Genomic DNA, 20,629 nt, shown 5'->3' with positions numbered 1-20,629 from the left:
GGCGGGCTGTTGCCTCAGCCCCAAACTCTCCACCCTGTATATGAATGACTGTGTCTCCACCCAGGATAACATCTTTGTCATTAAATACGCTGATGAGACCACCATCCTACGGTTTATCAAGGTGGGCATGAGTCAGGGTACAGCCCTCTTGTAAAGGGGGTATACTTTATAATTTACAATTTATATTAGTTTTGTGTTGTCTTGTTTATGTCCTTCAATGCACATATTAAACAAATATATAAGACTGCGTTCTTCCATTTGCGCAACATCTCTAAAATTAGAAATATCCTGTCTCAGAGTGACGCTGAAAAACTATTTCATTTATTTATTACTTCCAGGCTGGACTACTGTAATTCATTATTATCAGGATGTCCAAAAAACTCCCTGAAAAGCCTTCAGCTAATCCAAAATGCTGCAGCAAGAGTACTGACAGGGACTAGAAAGAGAGAGCATATTTCTCCTGTTTTGGCTTCCCTTCATTGGCTTCCTGTTAAATCCAGAATTGAATTCAAAATCCTGCTCCTCACATACAAGGTCTTAAATAATCAGGCCCCATCTTATCTTAATGACCTTGTAGTACCATATCACCCTATTAGAGCACTTCGCTCTCGCTCTGCAGGCCTACTTGTTGTTCCTAGAGTATTTAAAAGTAGAATGGGAGGGAGAGCCTTCAGTTTTCAGGCCCCTCTTCTGTGGAACCAGCTTCCAGTTTGGATTCGGGAGACAGACACTATCTCTACTTTTAAGATTAGGCTTAAAACTTTCCTTTTTGCTAAAGCATATAGTTAGGGCTGGACCAGGTGACCCTGAATCCTCCCTTAGTTATGCTGCAATAGACATAGGCTGCCGGGGGATTCCCATGATGCATTGAGTTTTTCCTTTCCAGTCACCTTTCTGACTCACTATGTGTTAACAGACCTCTCTGCATTGAATCATACCTGTTATTAATCTCTGTCTCTCTTCCACAGCATGTCTTTTATCCTGTCTTCCTTCTCTCACCCCAACCGGTCGCAGCAGATGGCCACCCCTCCCTGAGCCTGGTTCTGCCGGAGGTTTCTTCCTGTTAAAAGGGAGTTTTTCCTTCCCACTGTTGCCAAAGTGCTTGCTCATAGGGGGTCATATGATTGTTGGGTTTTTCTCTGTATCTATGAAGCGCCTTGAGGCGACTTATGTTGTGATTTGGCGCTATATAAATAAAATTGAATTGAATTGAATTTATTTTTGCCTATTTTTTTCAAGCATGCTTAGTATGACTGAGAGAGCAAAAGAATTCCAATGTGCCTTGACTGCTGATTTATGCACATATGGCAAATAATGAACCTTGAACCTTAATCTTAGCTCCTATGATGCCTGACAGGAACTTCCATTTTTTGCTGAAGCAGGTTACTGGTTGGTAGATGGATGGGGCCAATCCCTTCTGGGATCCTTGGGCTTCAGGAATGTCTGGCCTTCAGTTAATCATTCTGGGTGTTTCATCCATTAACAGCTGGTTCATTTATGCTGCAAGATGCTCATGAAATGCAGTTAACTTCTTTAGGGAGTAGGTGTGAATCATGTCAGGGCCTAGTGCTGTACAGTGCTAGGATGTCTGCCACTGTAATGGTTACTGGGTCCTGTTTAGGGAGATAGAGTGACTCACACTTCAATAGCTCTGAGTAAGTTTAATATCCATCTTTTGTATGAGATGTTTTTCGTATGGTGTTGAATTTGAATTTATCTTATTGTGTGTCACCTCCTGTCATGGTTCATTTCCTCATTTAGGGACATTTTGTTATACATCCCTTAAAATTTGGAGAAGTGCACTTGTAGTGAAAAGTTTACATACACTCACCATGAGCATGATCATGGTAGTTTGGGGCTTTTAGAATCAGAATCAGAATACTTATTAATCCCAGAAGAAATTATGTATAAGTGAACAGTCAGCATGCTGTTAACGCATCCTCGGACTTCTTTGTACTGCTCTTTGTCCATGGTGGAAATATTTTACAGCATACATCTTAAATGACTTTAAAAAACAAGAAATCGGTGCGCAAATTTGAAGATATTTTGGATTTGGATTTTCTCTAATCCACAAATTCAAAATATACATACGGTCCAGCTCTAATCAGAGAAAACCGGAAATATGAAAATTGGCTTCACACTTAAATTCAAGGTGTCATTTTTGTTAATGGTTAGATAGCAAAGGGCAACTCCTCAGCTGCAAAATTTATATCCCTAAGCACACTAACATACAGTTTCACGTGAGCTAATTGAACCACAGAATCGCAGCCCTTTTTTTTCCCCACAGTTGTCTTATTTTATTTTGAAACAACAGCCGGAAGTGAGATCTCTTTCGTCGTTTAGTTCTACACTGGTCCTCTCAGACTGGAAGCAGGTTGACTGGGAGCCACCAGCTAGGGTGGATAGTGATGAGGTGGTGAAATACTGCTTATGAGAGTGTAGTTTGGTTGCATACTGATAGGCTTAACATACTGTACGACATCTTGTGCAAAAATGACGACTACTACGACATTTCAAGGGATGGAGCCCGGTGCTAAAAGCAGTTCCAGGTAAAAGGCGTCTTTCAGACCTCTGTGTATCCGTTAGCCATCCACCATGAAGCCAACAAGTCCAGCATCCTCTGACTTTACCCCAACGCGAAACACAGGCTAACGGAGAAAAATAGACGACCGTTTTGTTGTTGCCCCTGCCTGTAATTGTTACTAAGACGCCTAGACATAGTTTGAAAGTAAAGCCGTCGACGATACAATTATAAAGCTTGCTACCACGCCTTCCCATTTTGCCCATCCGGATATAGCATTCGAACGTGAGCGTTAGTTAGCAAGACACCACGTCTGTACCGCTGCCTTTTGTGGAGAGAGGATGCTTAGCGAGCTGATGCAGACTAATCGTGGTTCCGAGGCCTTTTATGCCTTCGTGTGTTTGTACTGCATTTCCTGCTTGAGTATTTTGTGGTTATTGTTTGGAAAACGTAGGGGAGTAAATATATATTCATTCAGCTGGGTGGGGTTCCCGCAGATTTCTGATCAGGGAAGCGAGATTATTATCGGAGGTGCAGTAAGACATGCTTTAGTCTGTCTTGCATATGGTCTGATTGAGGCGAGGGCCATGTTACTGCTGGCCACACCTGACATTATATAGACCATACACTGAATTCCACGTGTATTGTATTCGTTTATTAGATGCAATGAACATCTGATTTAAGACCAATTTAAAAAATAAAAAAAATAAATGAGCACTATTTAAACGAATGAGTTTTCAGAAAGTTATATGGTTATTGTAGCAAATTCAGTAGCACCATAATTACAGTGCACTTGGACGAAAGCATATTTTAATCATCATCACGCTGTAAAAACACAAACTGTTGTTATCTTTAGTGTTTTTGGAAACGTATACCAAAATAACATTGTTAAAATCTGCTGCATGTACAGCATAGAAAATTTAAGTTTCCTCAATTATATAGTCTCAATTACCCATGTATAAGGCACATCTGTATAAGGCACATCAGCTGGAATTAATTTGGTGCTAAAAGGTGCTCATAATACATTGTATTAATATAGTTTCGCAGCTGTCATAAGTTAGGTAATACAAAATGCAGTAGGAGATATGAGGATTAAAAAATATTTACTTTCACAATATTTGAAGAATCAAGGTATTCTGACACCTGTCATTTATACACAAACCATAAACACGCATATGCCACACCTGTGCATAAAGTACAATCCACATATTTAACACTGTTAAATAGCCTACTCCATTTTTAAGCATAACTAGTATAATGTATCACATAAATCACAGGTTAGTAATAATTATTGTCATTATCATATTTAATTGTTTTAGTGCACCATACATGCCATACATTATTGATTTTGAAACGGCTCCTGTTATTTTCTAAAACTATATTTTTCCAGTTTTGCTTGTTTATTTTTATCAATACTGTTCTTACTTTCAGATAAATGTAGATTATACCTTTAGTGCAATAACTTTATATATTGCAGATTTTCCACTGCCCATTACCCAGAGTTCTTTAATAGAATCCCATAATAGACTGGGGGGGGGGGGGGGGGGTTTGCACCAATTATATACTGAACATGGTTGTATTTATGAATTAAACTCTTCATATACCATGATATCACATCTATAGATCTGAGGTTTCAGGTGTTATATTTATTTGATAGATATATCTCTCAAGTCTGTCTCGGTGTATGATATTCTAAACAGCAACTGAGTTGTGAGGTTATGTGGTGTAAAGAAAATTTTAGCCATTTAGTAATTTACATTTCTTTCTCTACCACTTAAAATCTGGCAGATGTACAGAAACCCATCGCTTAGTATAATAAATCTGTCTGATTCATTACTGGGTTAATCTAGTTTTGTTTTCACTTTTACTTTATGTTTCATTAAGAATTTTTAGTTTCAGTTAGTTTCACAATGGAGCTTGCTCATTTCGGTTTAGTGATTTTGTTTTCTTTTTATTCGTTTATTTGTTTCGTCATTGTCAGTGTCCCCACAGCAGGGAGATCCGCATTTTTCATATGGCAGATTATTATTTTTGGCTGACCTTCCTGCTCATTGCCCAAGAGATCCATGTTCCGTTCTTGGAATGAACCTAATATGTTAGTTTTCAGTTTTGTTTTAGTTGATTATAAAAAACTGTAGTCGTGACTCTTACACACTCCCCCCACTGGGATGCTCATTGTTGTACGAGCCAAAACACAATTCACTGAATTTTATTGATATGAGTATAAGCGAAGCATTAATTCTAAGGCATAACATTTAATAAATACATATAAATATTGGTAGAAAAGTGAGAAGAAACAGAAGAGTCTCTCTCTTTCCAGGGTTTTGCGCCCTCCTGGTGGTGGCTCCAACATTTCGCTTGGTGCAGATGAGGAGAAGCCGCCTGTCCGGAAAAACAAGATGGCGTCTAGTGTTTTTGCCGAGCCAGAAGACCCTTATGCTAATCGAAGGAACAACCCACCAGGTAATATCTGCATCACATCTGCACATATGTTGCTTTTGTCAAAAAACCTACAGCTCAATTTGCCATAGCCATCTTATTTAGAAAATGTATCCAGAATCTGTTTCCAGTCATGATAGTTCACACAGCAGGTTAGCTTCCCAAAAGATCGTGATTATATATTGGACCAAAAGGGTTTGTCTCGTAAGCAACAAGTTTGCAGAAATCTTGAATATTTGTGTAGTTTTGACTGCTTCAATTCCTTGTTAAAGCACAGGGTTTATTGTTTAAAATGAAAATGTTCAGAATGGCCTTTTTAATTTAATTAATTATTTTTATAGCGCCAATTCACAATAGCAGTAATTTTTTATTGTAGGATGAAGACCCTGTAATATTAGACAAAAAAACAAACAAACAAACAAACCCAAACTACAGTATATTAAATGCAGGAGTGGTGTATAAACGAACAGGGAATGAAAAGCAATGAGTGAAGAAGAAATACTCAGTAGATCACAGGAACCCCCTTAGTAACCTAAGGCTATTACAGCATAACTAAAGAATGATTCAGGGTAACTTGACCCAGAAAGGAATGTTTTAAGCCTAATCAAAAAGTAGAGAGGGTCCCAAATCCAAACTGGGAGCTGGTTCCATAGTAGATTGACCTGTTAGGTTGAAGGTTGTTACCCCGATTCTACTTTTAAAAAACTACAAACTTTAAGTAAGCCTGCATTCTGAGAGTGAAGTGCTCTGTTAGAACATAAAACCATGGGAAAATAGCAGTGGTTTATTTTTATAGTTTCTGTCAGAACACTGCACCATTCTGGAGAAACTGAAGGCTTTTCAGGGAGCGTTTAGAGCAGACTGTTAGTAAGGATTTACAAAAGTCCAGCCTAGAAGTGTTAAATGTACAAACTAGCTTTTCAGCATCACATTTCAGACTTTTTTTTCGCAAGCTGAATGAAGTAAGTGCTACATATTTGTTTAATGTGCGTGTTGAAGGACATATTCTGATCAAAAATGACTACAGGCTAAAGAGTAAGTATCTGGTTAGACAACATGTGCCGAAGATTGTTAAGATGGAGTACAATAACTTCAAATGTCTGAATTGAGAGGTAGGAAATAAGAAGCAATCCAGACCTTTATTTTTTTAAGACATACCTATAGCTTAACTACACTCAACAAAAATATAAACGCAACACCTTTGTTACTGCTCCCATTCCCCATGGGATGGACGTAGAGACCTAAAATTCATTCCAGATACACAATATAACCATCCCTCCCAAACAGTGGTCACAAATCAGTCCAAATGTGTGGTAGTGGGCACATCTGCTATATTGAGATAATCCATCCCACCTCACAGGTGTGCCACATCAGGATGCTGATCTGACATTATGAGTAGTGCACAGGTGTACCTCAGACTGCCCACAACAAAAGGCCACCCTGGAATGTGCAGTTTTTTGCGCTATTGGGGGTCTGGGGACCCAGAACCGGTCAGTATCTGGTGTGACCACCATTTGCCTCATGCAGTGCAACACATCGTCGCATGGAGTCTATCAGATTGTCAATTGTGGCCTGTGGAATGTTGGTCCACTCCACTTCAATGGCTGTGCGAGGTTGTTGGATATTCGTGGGAACTGGTACACGCTGTCGTATACGCCGGTCAAGCACATCCCGAACATGCTCAATGGGTGACATGTCCGGTGAGTATGCTGGCCATGCAAGAACTGGGACATTCTCAGCTGCCATCTGCCCTGAACAATGTGAACTATGATTCATCCGTGAAGCGCACACCTCTCCAACGTGCCAGACGCCATCAGATGTGAGCATTTGCCCACACAAGTCTGTTACGGCGACGAGCTGGAGTCAGGTCAAGACCCCGATGAGGACGACGGGCATGCAGTTGAGCGTCCCTGAGACGGTTTCTGACAGTTTGTGCAGAAATTGTTTGGTTGTGCAAACCAATTGTTCCAGCAGCTGTCTGGGTGGCTGGTCTCAGACGATCTTGGAGGTGAACCTGCTGGATGTGGAGGTCCTGGGCTGGTGTGGTTACACGAGGTCTGCGGTTGTGAGGCCGGTTGGATGTGCTGCCATATTCTCTGAAACGCCTGTGGAGACGGCTTATGGTTGAGAAATGAACATTCAATGCACGGGCGACAGATCTGGTTGACATTCCTGCTGTCAGCATGCCAATTGCACGCTCCCTCATTGCTTGTGGCATCTGTGGCATTTTGCTGTGAGACAAAACTGCACATTCCAGGGTGGCCTTTTGTTGTGGGCAGTCTGAGGTACACCTGTGCACTACTCATGATGTCAGATCAGCATCCTGATGTGGCACACCTGTGAGGTGGGATGGATTATCTCAATATAGCAGATGTGCCCACTACCACACATTTGGACTGATTTGTGACCACTGTTTGGGAGGGATGGTTATATTGTGTATCTGGAATGAATTTTAGGTCTCTACGTCCATCCCATGGGGAATGGGAGCAGTAACAAAGGTGTTGCGTTTATATTTTTGTTGAGTGTAATTGATTTGTGTCATTTGGCCTCATGGATATATACATCCGGGTATCATCTGCATCATCTGAAAATAAATAGTCATTGTCTCATTGTAGAAACCTCTGGAACACCATGGTTTAATAAGTCTTATTGTTGCAGTGCTGAATATATACAGTTGTGGGTATGAATGTGATGGTAAGTTTGGTCTTTTAATGATTTCTTTGAAATATTATTGTGGTAGAATGATTGTACAGCATAGATCTTTAATGATTTTGAAAAACAAAAATGGGGTGCACAACTTTGAATTTGTTTATGATTTTTTTCTAATCCACACATGGTCAAAGTATACATATACCCACTAATATTTGGTTAAATGGCACTTAGCAAGAAACCTCGACCTCAACCAGATGCTTTTAGTAGTTATTAACAAGCTTCTGGCATAATTCTGGCTGGATCTTTGACCGCTTGTTTTGGCTCATAGAGTTCATTTAAATTGGTTGGTTTCCTGGCACAGACTTGGCTTTTAGGCATAATTCACAAATCGTCAGTAGAGTTAAAAAGGGTTGGTCGGGGCTTTGGGTAGGCCATTCTAAATGGATTAGAGAAAGTCCAAAACAAATGAAAACTTGTGCACCCAATTCTTGTATTTTTATAAATCATTAAAGATGTATGCTGTACAATGATTCCATCCTGAAAAAAAGAAGTTCAACGAAATGATAGAAAACCAAACTTACCATGACATTCATGCACATGACAATGGTATGTAGACTTTTGGCCTTAAGTGTACTTTCCTAAATGTAGATTGATGCACAACAACAAAAAAAACACAGAAAAAAGGAAATGAAACTAGACATGAGGTAAATATGATGCTAGGTATTGCAATTTTTATTTGCTTCTCTTGTTCCAGAGCATTTTCCCCAAATGAGCATGAGACACACCTAAAAAGAAAATAAATTATTTAAACATCAACATAATTTTAAAAGTACATCTTACAAAATAGGTCTATTACGCATACAGCTAGCACAAGCATTTCTCATGCTTTCCAACCTTTGAAAAAATCTAAATAAAACTCCAAGTTTCTTTTAAACAATATAGCTACAAAAATGGCTCTTCAGTACTGAATGTCTACTGTAAATTTGAAGATCTCAGGGTCTCTAGTGAAACAGTTTTTAATGTATGATGTTAGAAATATATTATAAATTGTCATTAGTAAATTTATCCTTGTATCATTTGGGGAATTGGCCTCTGGATACCTTTTGGCAACTTAAGATAGACACTGTTGTGATAGGCCTGTAAAAAAAGTGGTAGGAAGTATCACATACAATGGTGTGTTGGTGGAAAGTCCAGAGACATGAATAACCATGTGATGACATCAGTGTAAAATACACTTCACCAAGAAAGTAGCTGACATCAGGAAGCCTACATCAGGAAGTGTTCAAGGGTCGGTCTATTAATATATGGGGGAATTTACTTAACAATAGAGAGTAGTTTAGTATTAACAATCTTTTCATCTTCTGAGCCACACAATAAAGATTTGAGTAATACTATAGTACCTACAGGATCTTTAAAGTCCTGTATGATTTCATACCAAATGCAAGAAAAGCTTCCACACAGTTCCTTCCTCCTTTTTTACTTCTCATATTGAGTGGTTGAAAGTAATAGTCCTCTCTTTGTTCTGAAAGTTTAAGCTGGATATAATTCACTCAAGTCCCAGCTTTCAGTTCCTTCTTTTACTTCTCTGTGTTTTGGTGTTTTGAGAAGTGGGACACTTGTCCTGAGTTGTTTTGAACTTTGATTAAGCAGAGTAAGGTCTTCTTCGAATTAGCAGGCTCAAGTATATTTCTTTCCTTCTCCTTTCAAGAAGTGATTTACTCACAGTCACTGAGCAGGTTTCTTTTTTTCTGCTTACTTACCTAACCTGATCTGCAACTGCCACAGCATGTTTGTCAAAGACAAGAGAGAGAGTAAGAGATTTATGTGTTTACAGAGACACGTGGGGTAACAGTAATGTAACGTTATTTTACTGAATTCAGTAATCACATTATATTTAGAAAATCAAAAGGTTAATAAATGAATGCCAAGCATGTTTTTTTTTTTTTCAATTATTTCCACAATGACTGATTTAAAAAGGAAAAAAAAATCAAACATGGAATTGTTTTTCACATACTTCCGCACAGTCAGCTGATTCCAGTTGGTGTGCTTGGAGAAGGAAAATGGTAGAGTAGTTTACAGCTTTTTAGAAGTGGAGATATCTGCATTACTTATATTTCTCCTTTATAGCATTCAAGCCTTAGTTCGTACCTGTGGCTGTTTCTACAGTTGACTGGCCACCGCTGCGAAGTACTCTCTGGGCTGGTGTTTAACTTTGCCTTTGTCTTTGTGTTAAATCTTAAAGAAACAGCTTGTGTATCTCTTCATTAGAGTAGTAATTTGTGCCCTTGTTTGGGCTTGTAATTATGTGAAAATGCAATTCAGAAAATATTATGGAGTAAAGCAAAAGTGCTACAGTGAGTACTGTAACAAATTACCTAACAAATTTTTATTTTAGGTAACAAGTAATGTTACTACTATGATATAACAACTCCATAAAATACCAAGACTATAGGAATAGCATGAATAGGAATAAATTTATCTGTTTATTTTTCATTGACCAAATGTCAAATTTTCAGTTGTTTTATGTCACGGTCTCCATTGCATGCTTTTATAAGCGCAAAGTACATATTCACATAAACTAATTATCATAAACGCTTCCTTGTTCTTTCTCAGAAGTGGATTTATTGTAATCCTGTGGTGTCATGAATGCTGCCAAGTCTAGACTGTCTGGAAATAAAGCAACAGGCACTCTATCTGAATAAAACACATTTTTGTGCTCACTATGTTCAGAACTCATGATCACTTTATTAGGTACACCTGTTGGACTGTGCATTAACACAAATATCTAATTGGGCAATCACATAATAGCAAATCAGTGTATTTAGCCATCCAGGCTAGTTTAATTGGATAAATAATGACTTGTGTCAGTGGTTTACCCTGGTGGTGGAATGTACACTTTAGTGTCTTAGTACCAATTGAGTAGGGCGGCAAACAAAAGATTATTTTGGCAGTCGGCTAATCTGCAAATGATTTTATTTTTGATTAATCAATTAATTCAATGCAATTCAATTTCATTTATACAGCGCCAAATCACAAAAACAGTCGCCTCATATATTGTGTCCCAAATCCAAACTAGGGGTGGGTTTTGGTGATTGATTTATCGATTAAAATCGATTCTGGCTTGGATAACGTGATATCGATTCATTAAAATCCTGAATCAATTTTTAAATCTAAATTTATGTTGCCCAAAACGCCAGAATCTCAGGTTAAACCTCACAAAATTTCAACAACCACCAAACAGCTAAAATAGTAAATGATAGCAGGTACACAGATTCTGCACTAAGATGTAAACACAAAGCACGGACCCGCCGACGGATCAGAATCAGTGAGATGTCGCCTTTCTCACCCGACGACATTGACACAGTCGGGCTGAAAGCCGACAGCTCACTGATTCTGATGTTTCGGCGGGTCCGCGCTTTGTGTTTACGCCCTTTTTTGCACTAGATTCTGAAGCTGGAGGTTTTTATCTCTCTCCAAACAATATTGACCGAACCAGCAGCAAAAGAAGATCCAAACTACGCTTCACATTTCGCTTCACATATCTTGTTTTCCCTTTCTTACTTTTGCTGTTTCGCTTCCAGCACGATAAAATCTCACTTCAGGCACAGCTCTCCGTCTCTTTTAGTGTACTTCAAGAACAGTGTCCCATCTAAAAATCTCAGTTTTCTCCATTATTTGCTTGCTTATTACCCACCAGTCTAACGTTGTTTACAGTGCTGTCGGCCGCTGTTTTTTTTTCCTTTTACTTACTTCTGAAAAGAAAGCTTCATTTCTGCAGTTAAATAGGCTACTGAACAAATTTAAACTTTTTAAAATTATGCAAAATGCTTAGCTGTGCATGTAATAAAACCTCTGTAACTTTGCTCTGCTTCACTTCAGCAGCATCAGGTAATGTTCATCGAATCGAATCGTGGATCGAATCAATTCGGGACCTTCTGAATCGGAAACGAATTGATTCTAGAAATTACCTAGTCCCTGTCAGTACTCTTGCTGCAGCATTTTGGATTAACTGAAGGCTTTTCAGGGAATTTTTAGGACATCCTGGTAATAATGAAGTACAGTAGTCCAGCCTGGAAGTATTAAATACATGAACTAGTTTTTCAGCGTCACTCTGAGACAAGATATTTCTAATTTTAGAGATGTTGTGCAAATGGAAGAAAACAGTCCTACATATTTGTTTAATATTTGTTTTGAATGACATATCCTGGGGAAAAATGAATGACATTCTAAAAATGACAGTGTTACTGGAGGCCAAGGTAATGCTATCCAGGGTAAGTATCTGGTTAGATACCATATTTCTAGGAATTTTAGGGCCAAGTACAATAACCTCAGTTTTATCTGAATTAAGAAGCAGAAAGTTAGAGGCCATCCAGGTCTTTATGGCTTTAAGAGATTCCTGCATTTTAACTAATTGGTGTGTGTTATCTGGCTTCATGGACAGATAAAGCTGGGTGTCATCTGCATAGCAGTGAAAATATATACTATGTCTTATGATGATACTGCCTAAGTGAAACATGTATAATATAAACAGAATTGGTCCTAGCACTGAACCTTGTGGATCTTCATAATTAACCTAGGTTTGTGTAGATGACTCTCCATTTACATGAACAAATTGGAGTCTTTTAAATAGATATGATACAAACTACTGCAGCGCAGTACCTGTAATACACACAGCGTGCTCTGCTCGCTCTAATAGAATATTATGGTCAACAGTATCAAACGCTGCACCGAGGTCTAGCGGGACAAGAGACGAGTCCACCGTCAGAGGCCACAAAAAGATCATTTGTAACCTTCACTAAAGCTGTTTCTGTGCTGTGATGAGCTCTGAAACCCGATTGAAACTCTTCAAATAAGCCATTCCTCTGCAGATGATCTGACTACTACTCTTTCAAGAATTTTTGAGATGAAAGGAAGGTTGTAGATTGGCTTATAATTAGCTAAGACAGCAGGGTCAAGAGACGGTTTATCTACTGCCAGCTTGAAGTCCTGTGGTAGCCCATTATTAGAGATGGGTTGATCATATTTAGGACTGAAGCATTAATTAATGGCAGGACTTCTTTGAGCAGTTTTGTAGGAATGGGGTCTAAAAGACATGTTGATGGTTTGGAGGAAGTAATTAGAAAAAGACTCTAAATATCAATGGTATGAAAGTAGCTGTGGATAATGTTACATATATGAGTTGATTATGAGTCATTTTTTCTCTAATGGTTAAATTTTTTGTGAAGAAGTAGGGTTGTTCTTATTTTCTTAAATCAGTGAAGATGTTCTAACTTTACAGAGGGCTTTTTCAAAAAGCAGCAAACTATTCTTCCGAGCTAAATGATGACCTTCTAAATTTGTATAACACCTTTTCCTCTCCAGCTTACCAGTTACCTGCATTAAGGTGCGCGTTTTAGAGTTACACCAGGGAGTCAAGTACTTCTGATTTGAGGCCTTATTTTTCACAGGAGCTACAGTAGCCAGAGTCATAGGTAGTGAGGAGGCAAAGTTATTAACAAGATAATCGACCCCTGTTAGTAGCGTTCAGGTAGCTTCTCTGCTCTGTGTTGGTACAGGGCATTGAAGATTACAACAGTGGGTGGATTATATTCTTTAACTTTAAATCTACTCCCCACTGCTGTGTAATCTATTATTGTAAATTTAAATGTTATTAGGAAATGATCAGACAGGAGATGGTTTTCAGGAAGCACTATTAAATGTCAGTTTCTATGCCATATGTTAAAACAAGATCTAGAGTGTGATTAAAGTGGTGGGTGGGTGCTTTTACATTTTGAGAGAAGTCAGTTGAGTCTAATAACAGATTAAATGCCGTGTCGTGACACCAGTGTGTGGACATTTTAAATGTCCGCACATTGCAGTGGTGCTGCTGTGGAGGAAAAGTTGTCTTTTGTGAAATTTCACCCACACAGAAGTCTCTGTCTTGATCTTCTTCCATTATTCCACTTGTCTCTCATTGAAAACGCTAGATCCAGGTAAACAGAAACAACTATTTGGGATTTCCTCTCTTTGGTTCACCGTTGTTTTCGCTGCATTTTTCTTTGTTAGTATTAAGCAAAAAAAAAATTTTCTGGCACAACTTCACCTGCTTCCAAGGTGCATGGAGAGGATGAAAGAATTCACAAAGTAGGAACTCCAGCAACACTTGAGGGAAGATGAACAACTTTAATAATTGACCAACGCGTTTCGGCTTGGGGCCTTCATCAGGGCCACAGCCGAAACGCGTTGGTCAATTATTAAAGTTGTTCATCTTCCCTCAAGTGTTGCTGGAGTTCCTACTTTGTTAGTATTAAGCTCAGTCTTAGCAGACCATGAGAGAGATAGTGCCCCCATATCTTCCTGTAGTGTATTGCAGATATAAAAACATATTTATTTGGTTTTAGAATATGATGCATCAACATCAAAATTGCATATTGACAATTTTTCAAGTCAGCGTCATGAACTGTGTCGATGAATCACTACAACCCTACAGTTGAACAGTGTCTGAATGCAACAGCCTACCTGAATAGTTTTGCAGACAATGCTCCAAGTTTTCATGACCACAATGTACTAATCTTCTTATAGCTGCTTCCTGTTGGATAGTATACCATGCCACAAAGCTCAAACCATCTCATGTTCGTTTCTTGAACAATGTGCTCACTGTACTCAAATTGCTTGATCATTCACCTGAGCGTCTTTGCATTGTGCTGAACCGGAAGATTTCCATAATGGATTTCTGTCAAATCTGCAGCAACTACATATCATCAGTATGGATCAACGTCTCTGAGTTTCCAGCACCTTGTTGAATCTCTGACAGAAAGAATTAAGAAAGTTCTGAAAGCAAAATATGGGACCTAAACAATACCAGTAAAGTGTAGCTAAAAATAAAAAGTGAGCAGTAAATGTAATTTTAACACAGAAGTTACTCTTCAAACTATGGAAATTACAGGTGGAAGTGTAATTTGAAATAAAATGTGCAGTATTACCCTGTAGATTATGCGTAGGATATAGTACAAGTACTTAAAAATGAAAATGCTTAAAATTATTTTTTAATAGCAGTGCTTGCGTCAGTGTATTATTTTGCATCTGCTGTACACACACAGTAATGCGTGTACGAGCCAGATGTTCTTATTGGCACAGACCTAAACCCCCAAACGCTAGAGTACTCACTCATGACTTCATGATGTACAAAGACAAACAGCTCTGTGTGTCAAATATTTTATCCTTTACATATTTGGGGAAAGTAAAAACAAATGGCAGTAAAATGTTTAAGCATCTGTCCTTGTGGCAGCAGAGCTCAGTCTGTTAGAGAAAGTGCTCTGCTGACTATCCAGTTAAGTGGTGCACAGGGTGATTTAGTTCATCATGACCTCATAAGGTCACGTTTTCTGAAAATCCTGTGAATGCAATAACTTGAGAACAAGGCGAATTTATACCACAGGTGTATCTACTAGGTGGCTGCGGAGTAGCACTGATGGCCGTCTCACCATCATCGGTGCCGGTGACACCGAGAGATGTGATGTTAGCAGGATTTGCAGGCATTCATTCAGCCAAAAAAGTCAGTTGGTCCTTTAGAATATGTTATAAAATGGGATGACGGTAAGCTGGTACCTTTTATCTGATATAATAAATGTGCAAAAAAAAATAATACTGAAAAGTTTAAGAAGTTCATATTACGTAGTTGAAATGTCACATTAAGCTGTTGTCGATTTGGAGAATAGGACCACTTTTTTTCCGTGAGAACAAATTATAAAAATGTAAATTTGCCTTTTTGGCCTTCTTCTCTACCCCCAATCATGTGTTGATAGACAGTATTTCTGAATAGCCGTTATTTATACCGAAACTGACAGACACATGCGTTGCTGTTAGGCTTGTGAATAAGGGTACTGAGAATGAACCAGAAACCCCCTGGAGGCGAAAAGGAAATGGCCTACACAGTAAAAGTGGCCTACGCAGGAGAACATGACTGCGCATCTAAATTAACCTCAGTGTGAAAATGGTTGTTGTAAGACGGACATTTCGTGCGAAAGTGTAACTGAAGAAATGTCAAACTTCCCCAGAGCACAATTTAAAACTGGAAGGTCATATGTAGGAGTCCAGTCAGTGCGCAGCTGTTTGAATAGCTTCTATCATGAGATTGTTATTTCCTGCCCTCACAAATGTCATTTATTACTTGCAAATATTTCATGGGAAACTGAAAATGTGTCATATTTGCAACCAGATGCAAATATGTAATAAATGGCCTGATTATAAGCAGATAGCTTATAATCAGGCCATTTATTACATATTTGCATCTGGTTGCATCGATCAATGCTCTCTGATTTAGGTGTCGCTGTTTTGTTTTGTTTTTCAATTAGATTTTGTAGAAAATCTGTGAAGAACAAAGTGTGGAGGATTGTGTCAGTCAGGCGTGTCTGACAGTTGGCTCGGCTTGGGGTATTTTTAAATCTCCGGGGTCTCATTGCCTCAGAGAAGTTTTAATGCACCAATTCTCAGATGTTGTTATTCAGTGATGTTTTTTTGAGATGCCTTTTTATTTTCCACTGGTGGATCATTAAAACACAGTTCTTGAGACATGCTGGCAGTGATAAGGGATAGTCCCATATGTGTGTCTGCCTGTCTGTCCAGCTCTGCAGTCCAGACTGAAACAGCTCAACACAGACACACATATAATACGTGTTTATTTAAATTGGGATTGTCTTTCTCGTTATTCCCAATATTTCATTCCTCTTCTAGGCGGGAAACCAACAGGTGTGCTGTGTGGAGAGCCATCGGCCCCCCTGAGGAGAGGAGGAAATCATACTACCAGTCACTTGGGGGACACGCCCACCACAGTAAGACAAAGGCTCAGATCATGAGATGCACAGAGAAAGGAAGTGAAACTTAAGGCCAAACAAACACCAAGAAACAGCTTAAGTCCAAACTATTTAAAGTATCAATGTTTTCCTCTTCTTCCTTTTGAGAAATTACCAAATGACACTTGGGTTGTAACTAGTGCTGTTGAACTGCGCTGTGAATGTGCGTTTTTCCATCAAAACAGTTGTACAAAGTTCCTTTATGAAGTTGTCAAACATTCATCCTTTCTTTTCTGCTTATCTTGATTAGGATGGAGATATCTCTGTACGTGAAAATGGTAAGAGCATGTTTCTTGATCACATCATTGTTATTTTAGTTCGAAACCTCCCTGCACCCAAACTGTTGGCACATTTATACAAGTCAGTTTTAATATAATGCTTACAACACATACACAGAAAGGAGAGGAAAAGAAACACTGACATGGTAATATTATTATTCCCCCTGACTCCCCCAGTCTGCCTCCCTGAGTTAACTATACATAAGGTTTAATGGTCTGCTTGAATTTAGAGTTGTAGAACCAGTTTACCAGGGGAAACTAAATATGTGCAAAGCAAACTAACTTTCAAGCTTAGTGTTCATTTGAAAACAGGGCAGGAGAAGCAAATTATTGTTATCTGCAGTTGAGTTGAAATGGAGAGTAAACTGAAAACAACAGGAAACACCCACATCCAATGGCATTCATAGTTTGTTTAGAGAGTGAACACGATAAACTTGACACACAGACTGTGCTTTCAAGTAGAAGTCATAAGGGAACATTTCCTTATTTATTTTGTAAACTGTCTTTTGATGCTCAGAAAACAGCGCTGCTGAGCCTGAAGCAGTTCGAGAGCAGCAAGATGAGGCCCCCCAGGCTGAGGAACCCTGTGCAGGACTACCATCTGGCCGCCGAAACCCCCCGGGGGGCAAGTCCAGCCTGATCCTTGGTTGAAAGCCACTCGACTACCCCTCCTTACCTCCATTCATCTTCGAACATCTTTTTTATTTAAAGCAAGAATCCCCAGCTCATTCGTCTGTCCTGCAGGAATCCTCTGATGTCCAGCAGACACCAGTCTCCTCCACACCCCCAAGTGCATTGTTTTGATACCTCTTTTTTGAAAACCGTTTTGTACTGTTTTTATTGTTTGTTTATTTTGACAGAAGCACTTTATGTATTTCTATGTATACGGTTCAAAGTCTGTCTTTACCTCTGAAATGCATTTGACCTGCCAGGTAGGGTACAAGGCTCACATTTCTCACATCAGCCAAATGGTAAATCTCCCCTAACTTTAATGCAACAGCACAAGCTGTGAATGAATAGAGAAGCATTTTGTAGAACACAAGCAAAGGAAAAAAAGCTTTTGCTCCGTGTTGATCTTTGACCCAATCTTGCATGCATGTCCAGTCTTTAACGTATGAATGTGAGAAGAAACATAACTGTGAATTTTCTTCCGTTTAATCTGTTAAATACTTTTTCTTTTTTTTGTTGTGAAACAATTCTTGTTCTTGTTGTTGCATGAAGTTGGACTCTTTCTACTGATTATAGTATTATTATCGACAGGATTCTCATAAATTACTGTCATTATGATCTGGAAAATGCAGACATTTGTCTTCAGTTGAGTACTGTAGGGTCACATGTCAGGTAAAATAAAAAAACTAAACAAAAAAAACAAAAGAAAGTTGGAACAAGCCGTTTTTGCTACTGTCTCGAGCATTAGATTATTGTAACCCCAGTGCCGGTTTTAAGTGCCCCGTGTTTTTATAGGTAAAATTTACTCCAAATTTTACTCTAAAGTGCGCCTGTTTGTGTGTTAGGCTACAGCATCAAACAAGGTTGGGTTTCTTAATTGCATCCTACCAGTATCACAGATGGGTGTTTTTTCCATTGCATTTGCATTGAAAATCCATGGACTGTTTATAGTCCCGACAGCTGTGTTCCTGGTAAACCCATCCTAGATTTGACAAGTGACCTTATGACAACCCAGCCTTCTTTTCACTGCTCTCCCCCTTTTATACATTAGTTGGTATTCTTGCTCACTGGAAATTTAGAACAATCTTTCTGTAACTTTCACGTGGCATTATTCCAACCAAAATTCTTCTACTTGCTTCTGTCCTCTTGAGTCACCTGCATGACAGCAAGCTGTCACGCAAGAAAATCTGCATTTTAAGTTTGCATTGTTTAGTGTTGTGTCTTTCTCTTATAAGATAACCTTTATTAGTCCCACACGTGGGAAATTTGTTATGTTTATTATGATGCAGCGCTTGCATCATACCATTTCCTGTTGCTGGATGTAAGTCACTGCTGAAATTTAAAATCAATAAATGGCACAAGTGGACATTGACATTAAATCAGTTTTGACCATCGGCTGTGTTTGTATATTTGTAGTGGCTGTTAGTTCGTTTTACTTGGGGGGGGGGAACTTTGCAGCCACTAATTTGCCTGATTAATAAAATAAAATATTATTTGAACAGTTACAACTTCTTGAGCTATGACTCAGTATTTGTGTTTTACCCCTCAGCTATAAAAGGCTGATGAGGTATGGTCAACCAGGTGGGCGACCAAAGTTTGTGGATGTGAGAACGAGGAGATGTAGGATTGGTGTTTCTACTAAAAATCAGGGTAAAGTTGGAAGCTCAGTAACCTTGACCTCAAGGTCAGAGGTCAGGTTTTCTCAAAATCTTGTGAATGAGATGACTCAAGAAGAAAATCACTTAGGGTTTTGGAATTGATACCATAGATGCATCTTCTTAATATCTTGGATTAATTTGAATCTCAGTGATCTTGACCTTAAGGTCTGAGGTCAACTTTTCTGATAATCTTGTGAATGCTCAAGGACTTAAACTTTTCATGGTTGTAGCAATCAGTGGTTACACAAATATAAAACAATCCCACTTAACAAACCTGATTGAAAGAAGTAGAAGACTGTCTGATGTGTTGCATTCTTATTTTTATGTGACTCTGACCACGTGCTGAACAGACTGCATTGAATAAAAGCCTTTAGAAATGCCAAAAAAGTACCAGGCACCACATGTGGTCTTTAATTTACAAGAAACTAAACGAAAACTCTGATAACACATCAGATTTCAATGTAATGTTATGGACTGGGTAGTGTGTTATAAACGAAAGGATGCCATATCATGGAAACGGAAATTATCAGCCTACAGAGGGCTGAATGCAAAGACACCTCGAAAATCAAAGTGGAAAAAATGATGCGGCTGACAAGTGTATTTAAATTATTGTATGCATGTCTGTCAGTGCAGGAGAATTTTTGTCCCAGGTCAGCCCTGCTGACAACAGGAGGGGAAATTCTCAAAAAGACTGCGGATGCCCAGGAGGATCCTCTAGATCTGGACCTGTATCACTGAGGTCCAACCTGTTGGCGATGGATGAACCAAGCCATCGTGCCACAGAGGTGTTCTGCCTTTCTTGGACTTTCTCTCTATGCTCTTGAGAAAAAAAATGTCAGTCCTCCATCTGTAAAACCATTCATGTCTTGGGCCTTGTCAGATTGTTGCCCCTCTAGTGCGCCTGTTGATACAGTATCTCACAAAAGTGAGTACACCCCTCACATTTTTGTAAATATTTTATTATATCTTTTCATGGGATAACATTGAAGATATGACACTTTGATACAATGTAAAGTAGTCAGTTTACAGTTTGTATAACACTGTAAATTTGATGTCACCTTAAAATAACTCAACTTACGGCCATTATTGCCTAAAACCCTGGTAACAAAAGTGTGTACACCCTTAAATGAAAATGTCCAAATTGTGCCCAATTAGCCATTTTCCCTCCCTGCTGTCGTGTGGCTCACTAGTGTTACAAGGTCTCAGGTGCAAATGGGGAACAGGTGTGTTAAATCTGAACCCTGAAACTGAGCTGCAGCATGGTGGCCAAGACCATACAGCAGTTTAACAGGACAGGTTCCACTCAGAACAAACCTCGCCATGGTCGACCAAAGAAGTTGAGTGCACGTGCTCAGCACCATATCCAGAGGTAGTCTTTTGAAAATAGATGTATGAGTGCTGCCAGCATTGCTGCAGAGGTGTGGAGGGTCAACCTGTCAGTGCTCAGACCATACGCTGCAAACTGCATCACATGGCTGTCATCCCAGAAGGAAGCCTCTTCTAAAGATAATGCACAAGACAGTCCGCAGTTTGCTGAAAACAAGGACATGGATTACCTGTGGTCTGATGAGACCAAGATAA

The 20,629-nt window shown here is 39.0% G+C and overlaps 1 protein-coding gene across 1 annotated transcript; it reads left to right on the top strand.

Moving 5' to 3' along the window:
• The first annotated feature begins 2,320 nt into the window (after window positions 1-2,320).
• jpt1a (Jupiter microtubule associated homolog 1a) lies at window positions 2,321-18,784 on the top strand. The gene is made up of 5 exons (XM_085459699.1): window positions 2,321-2,549; window positions 4,842-4,984; window positions 16,325-16,422; window positions 16,694-16,721; window positions 17,239-18,784. Exons 1-5 carry the CDS (start codon window positions 2,494-2,496, stop codon window positions 17,370-17,372), a joined length of 459 nt encoding a protein of 152 aa, XP_085315825.1. The 5' UTR covers window positions 2,321-2,493; the 3' UTR covers window positions 17,373-18,784.
• Window positions 18,785-20,629: the final 1,845 nt, after the last annotated feature.

Source organism: Copadichromis virginalis, linkage group LG6 (genome assembly GCF_057382275.1).
Source record: "Copadichromis virginalis isolate Kocher_CV1m ecotype Utaka linkage group LG6, C_Virginalis_male_GT1.1, whole genome shotgun sequence".
Lineage (NCBI taxonomy): Eukaryota > Metazoa > Chordata > Actinopteri > Cichliformes > Cichlidae > Copadichromis > Copadichromis virginalis.
Note: the sequence above shows the minus strand (reverse complement) of the source record. Positions and strands in the feature narration are given on the sequence as shown.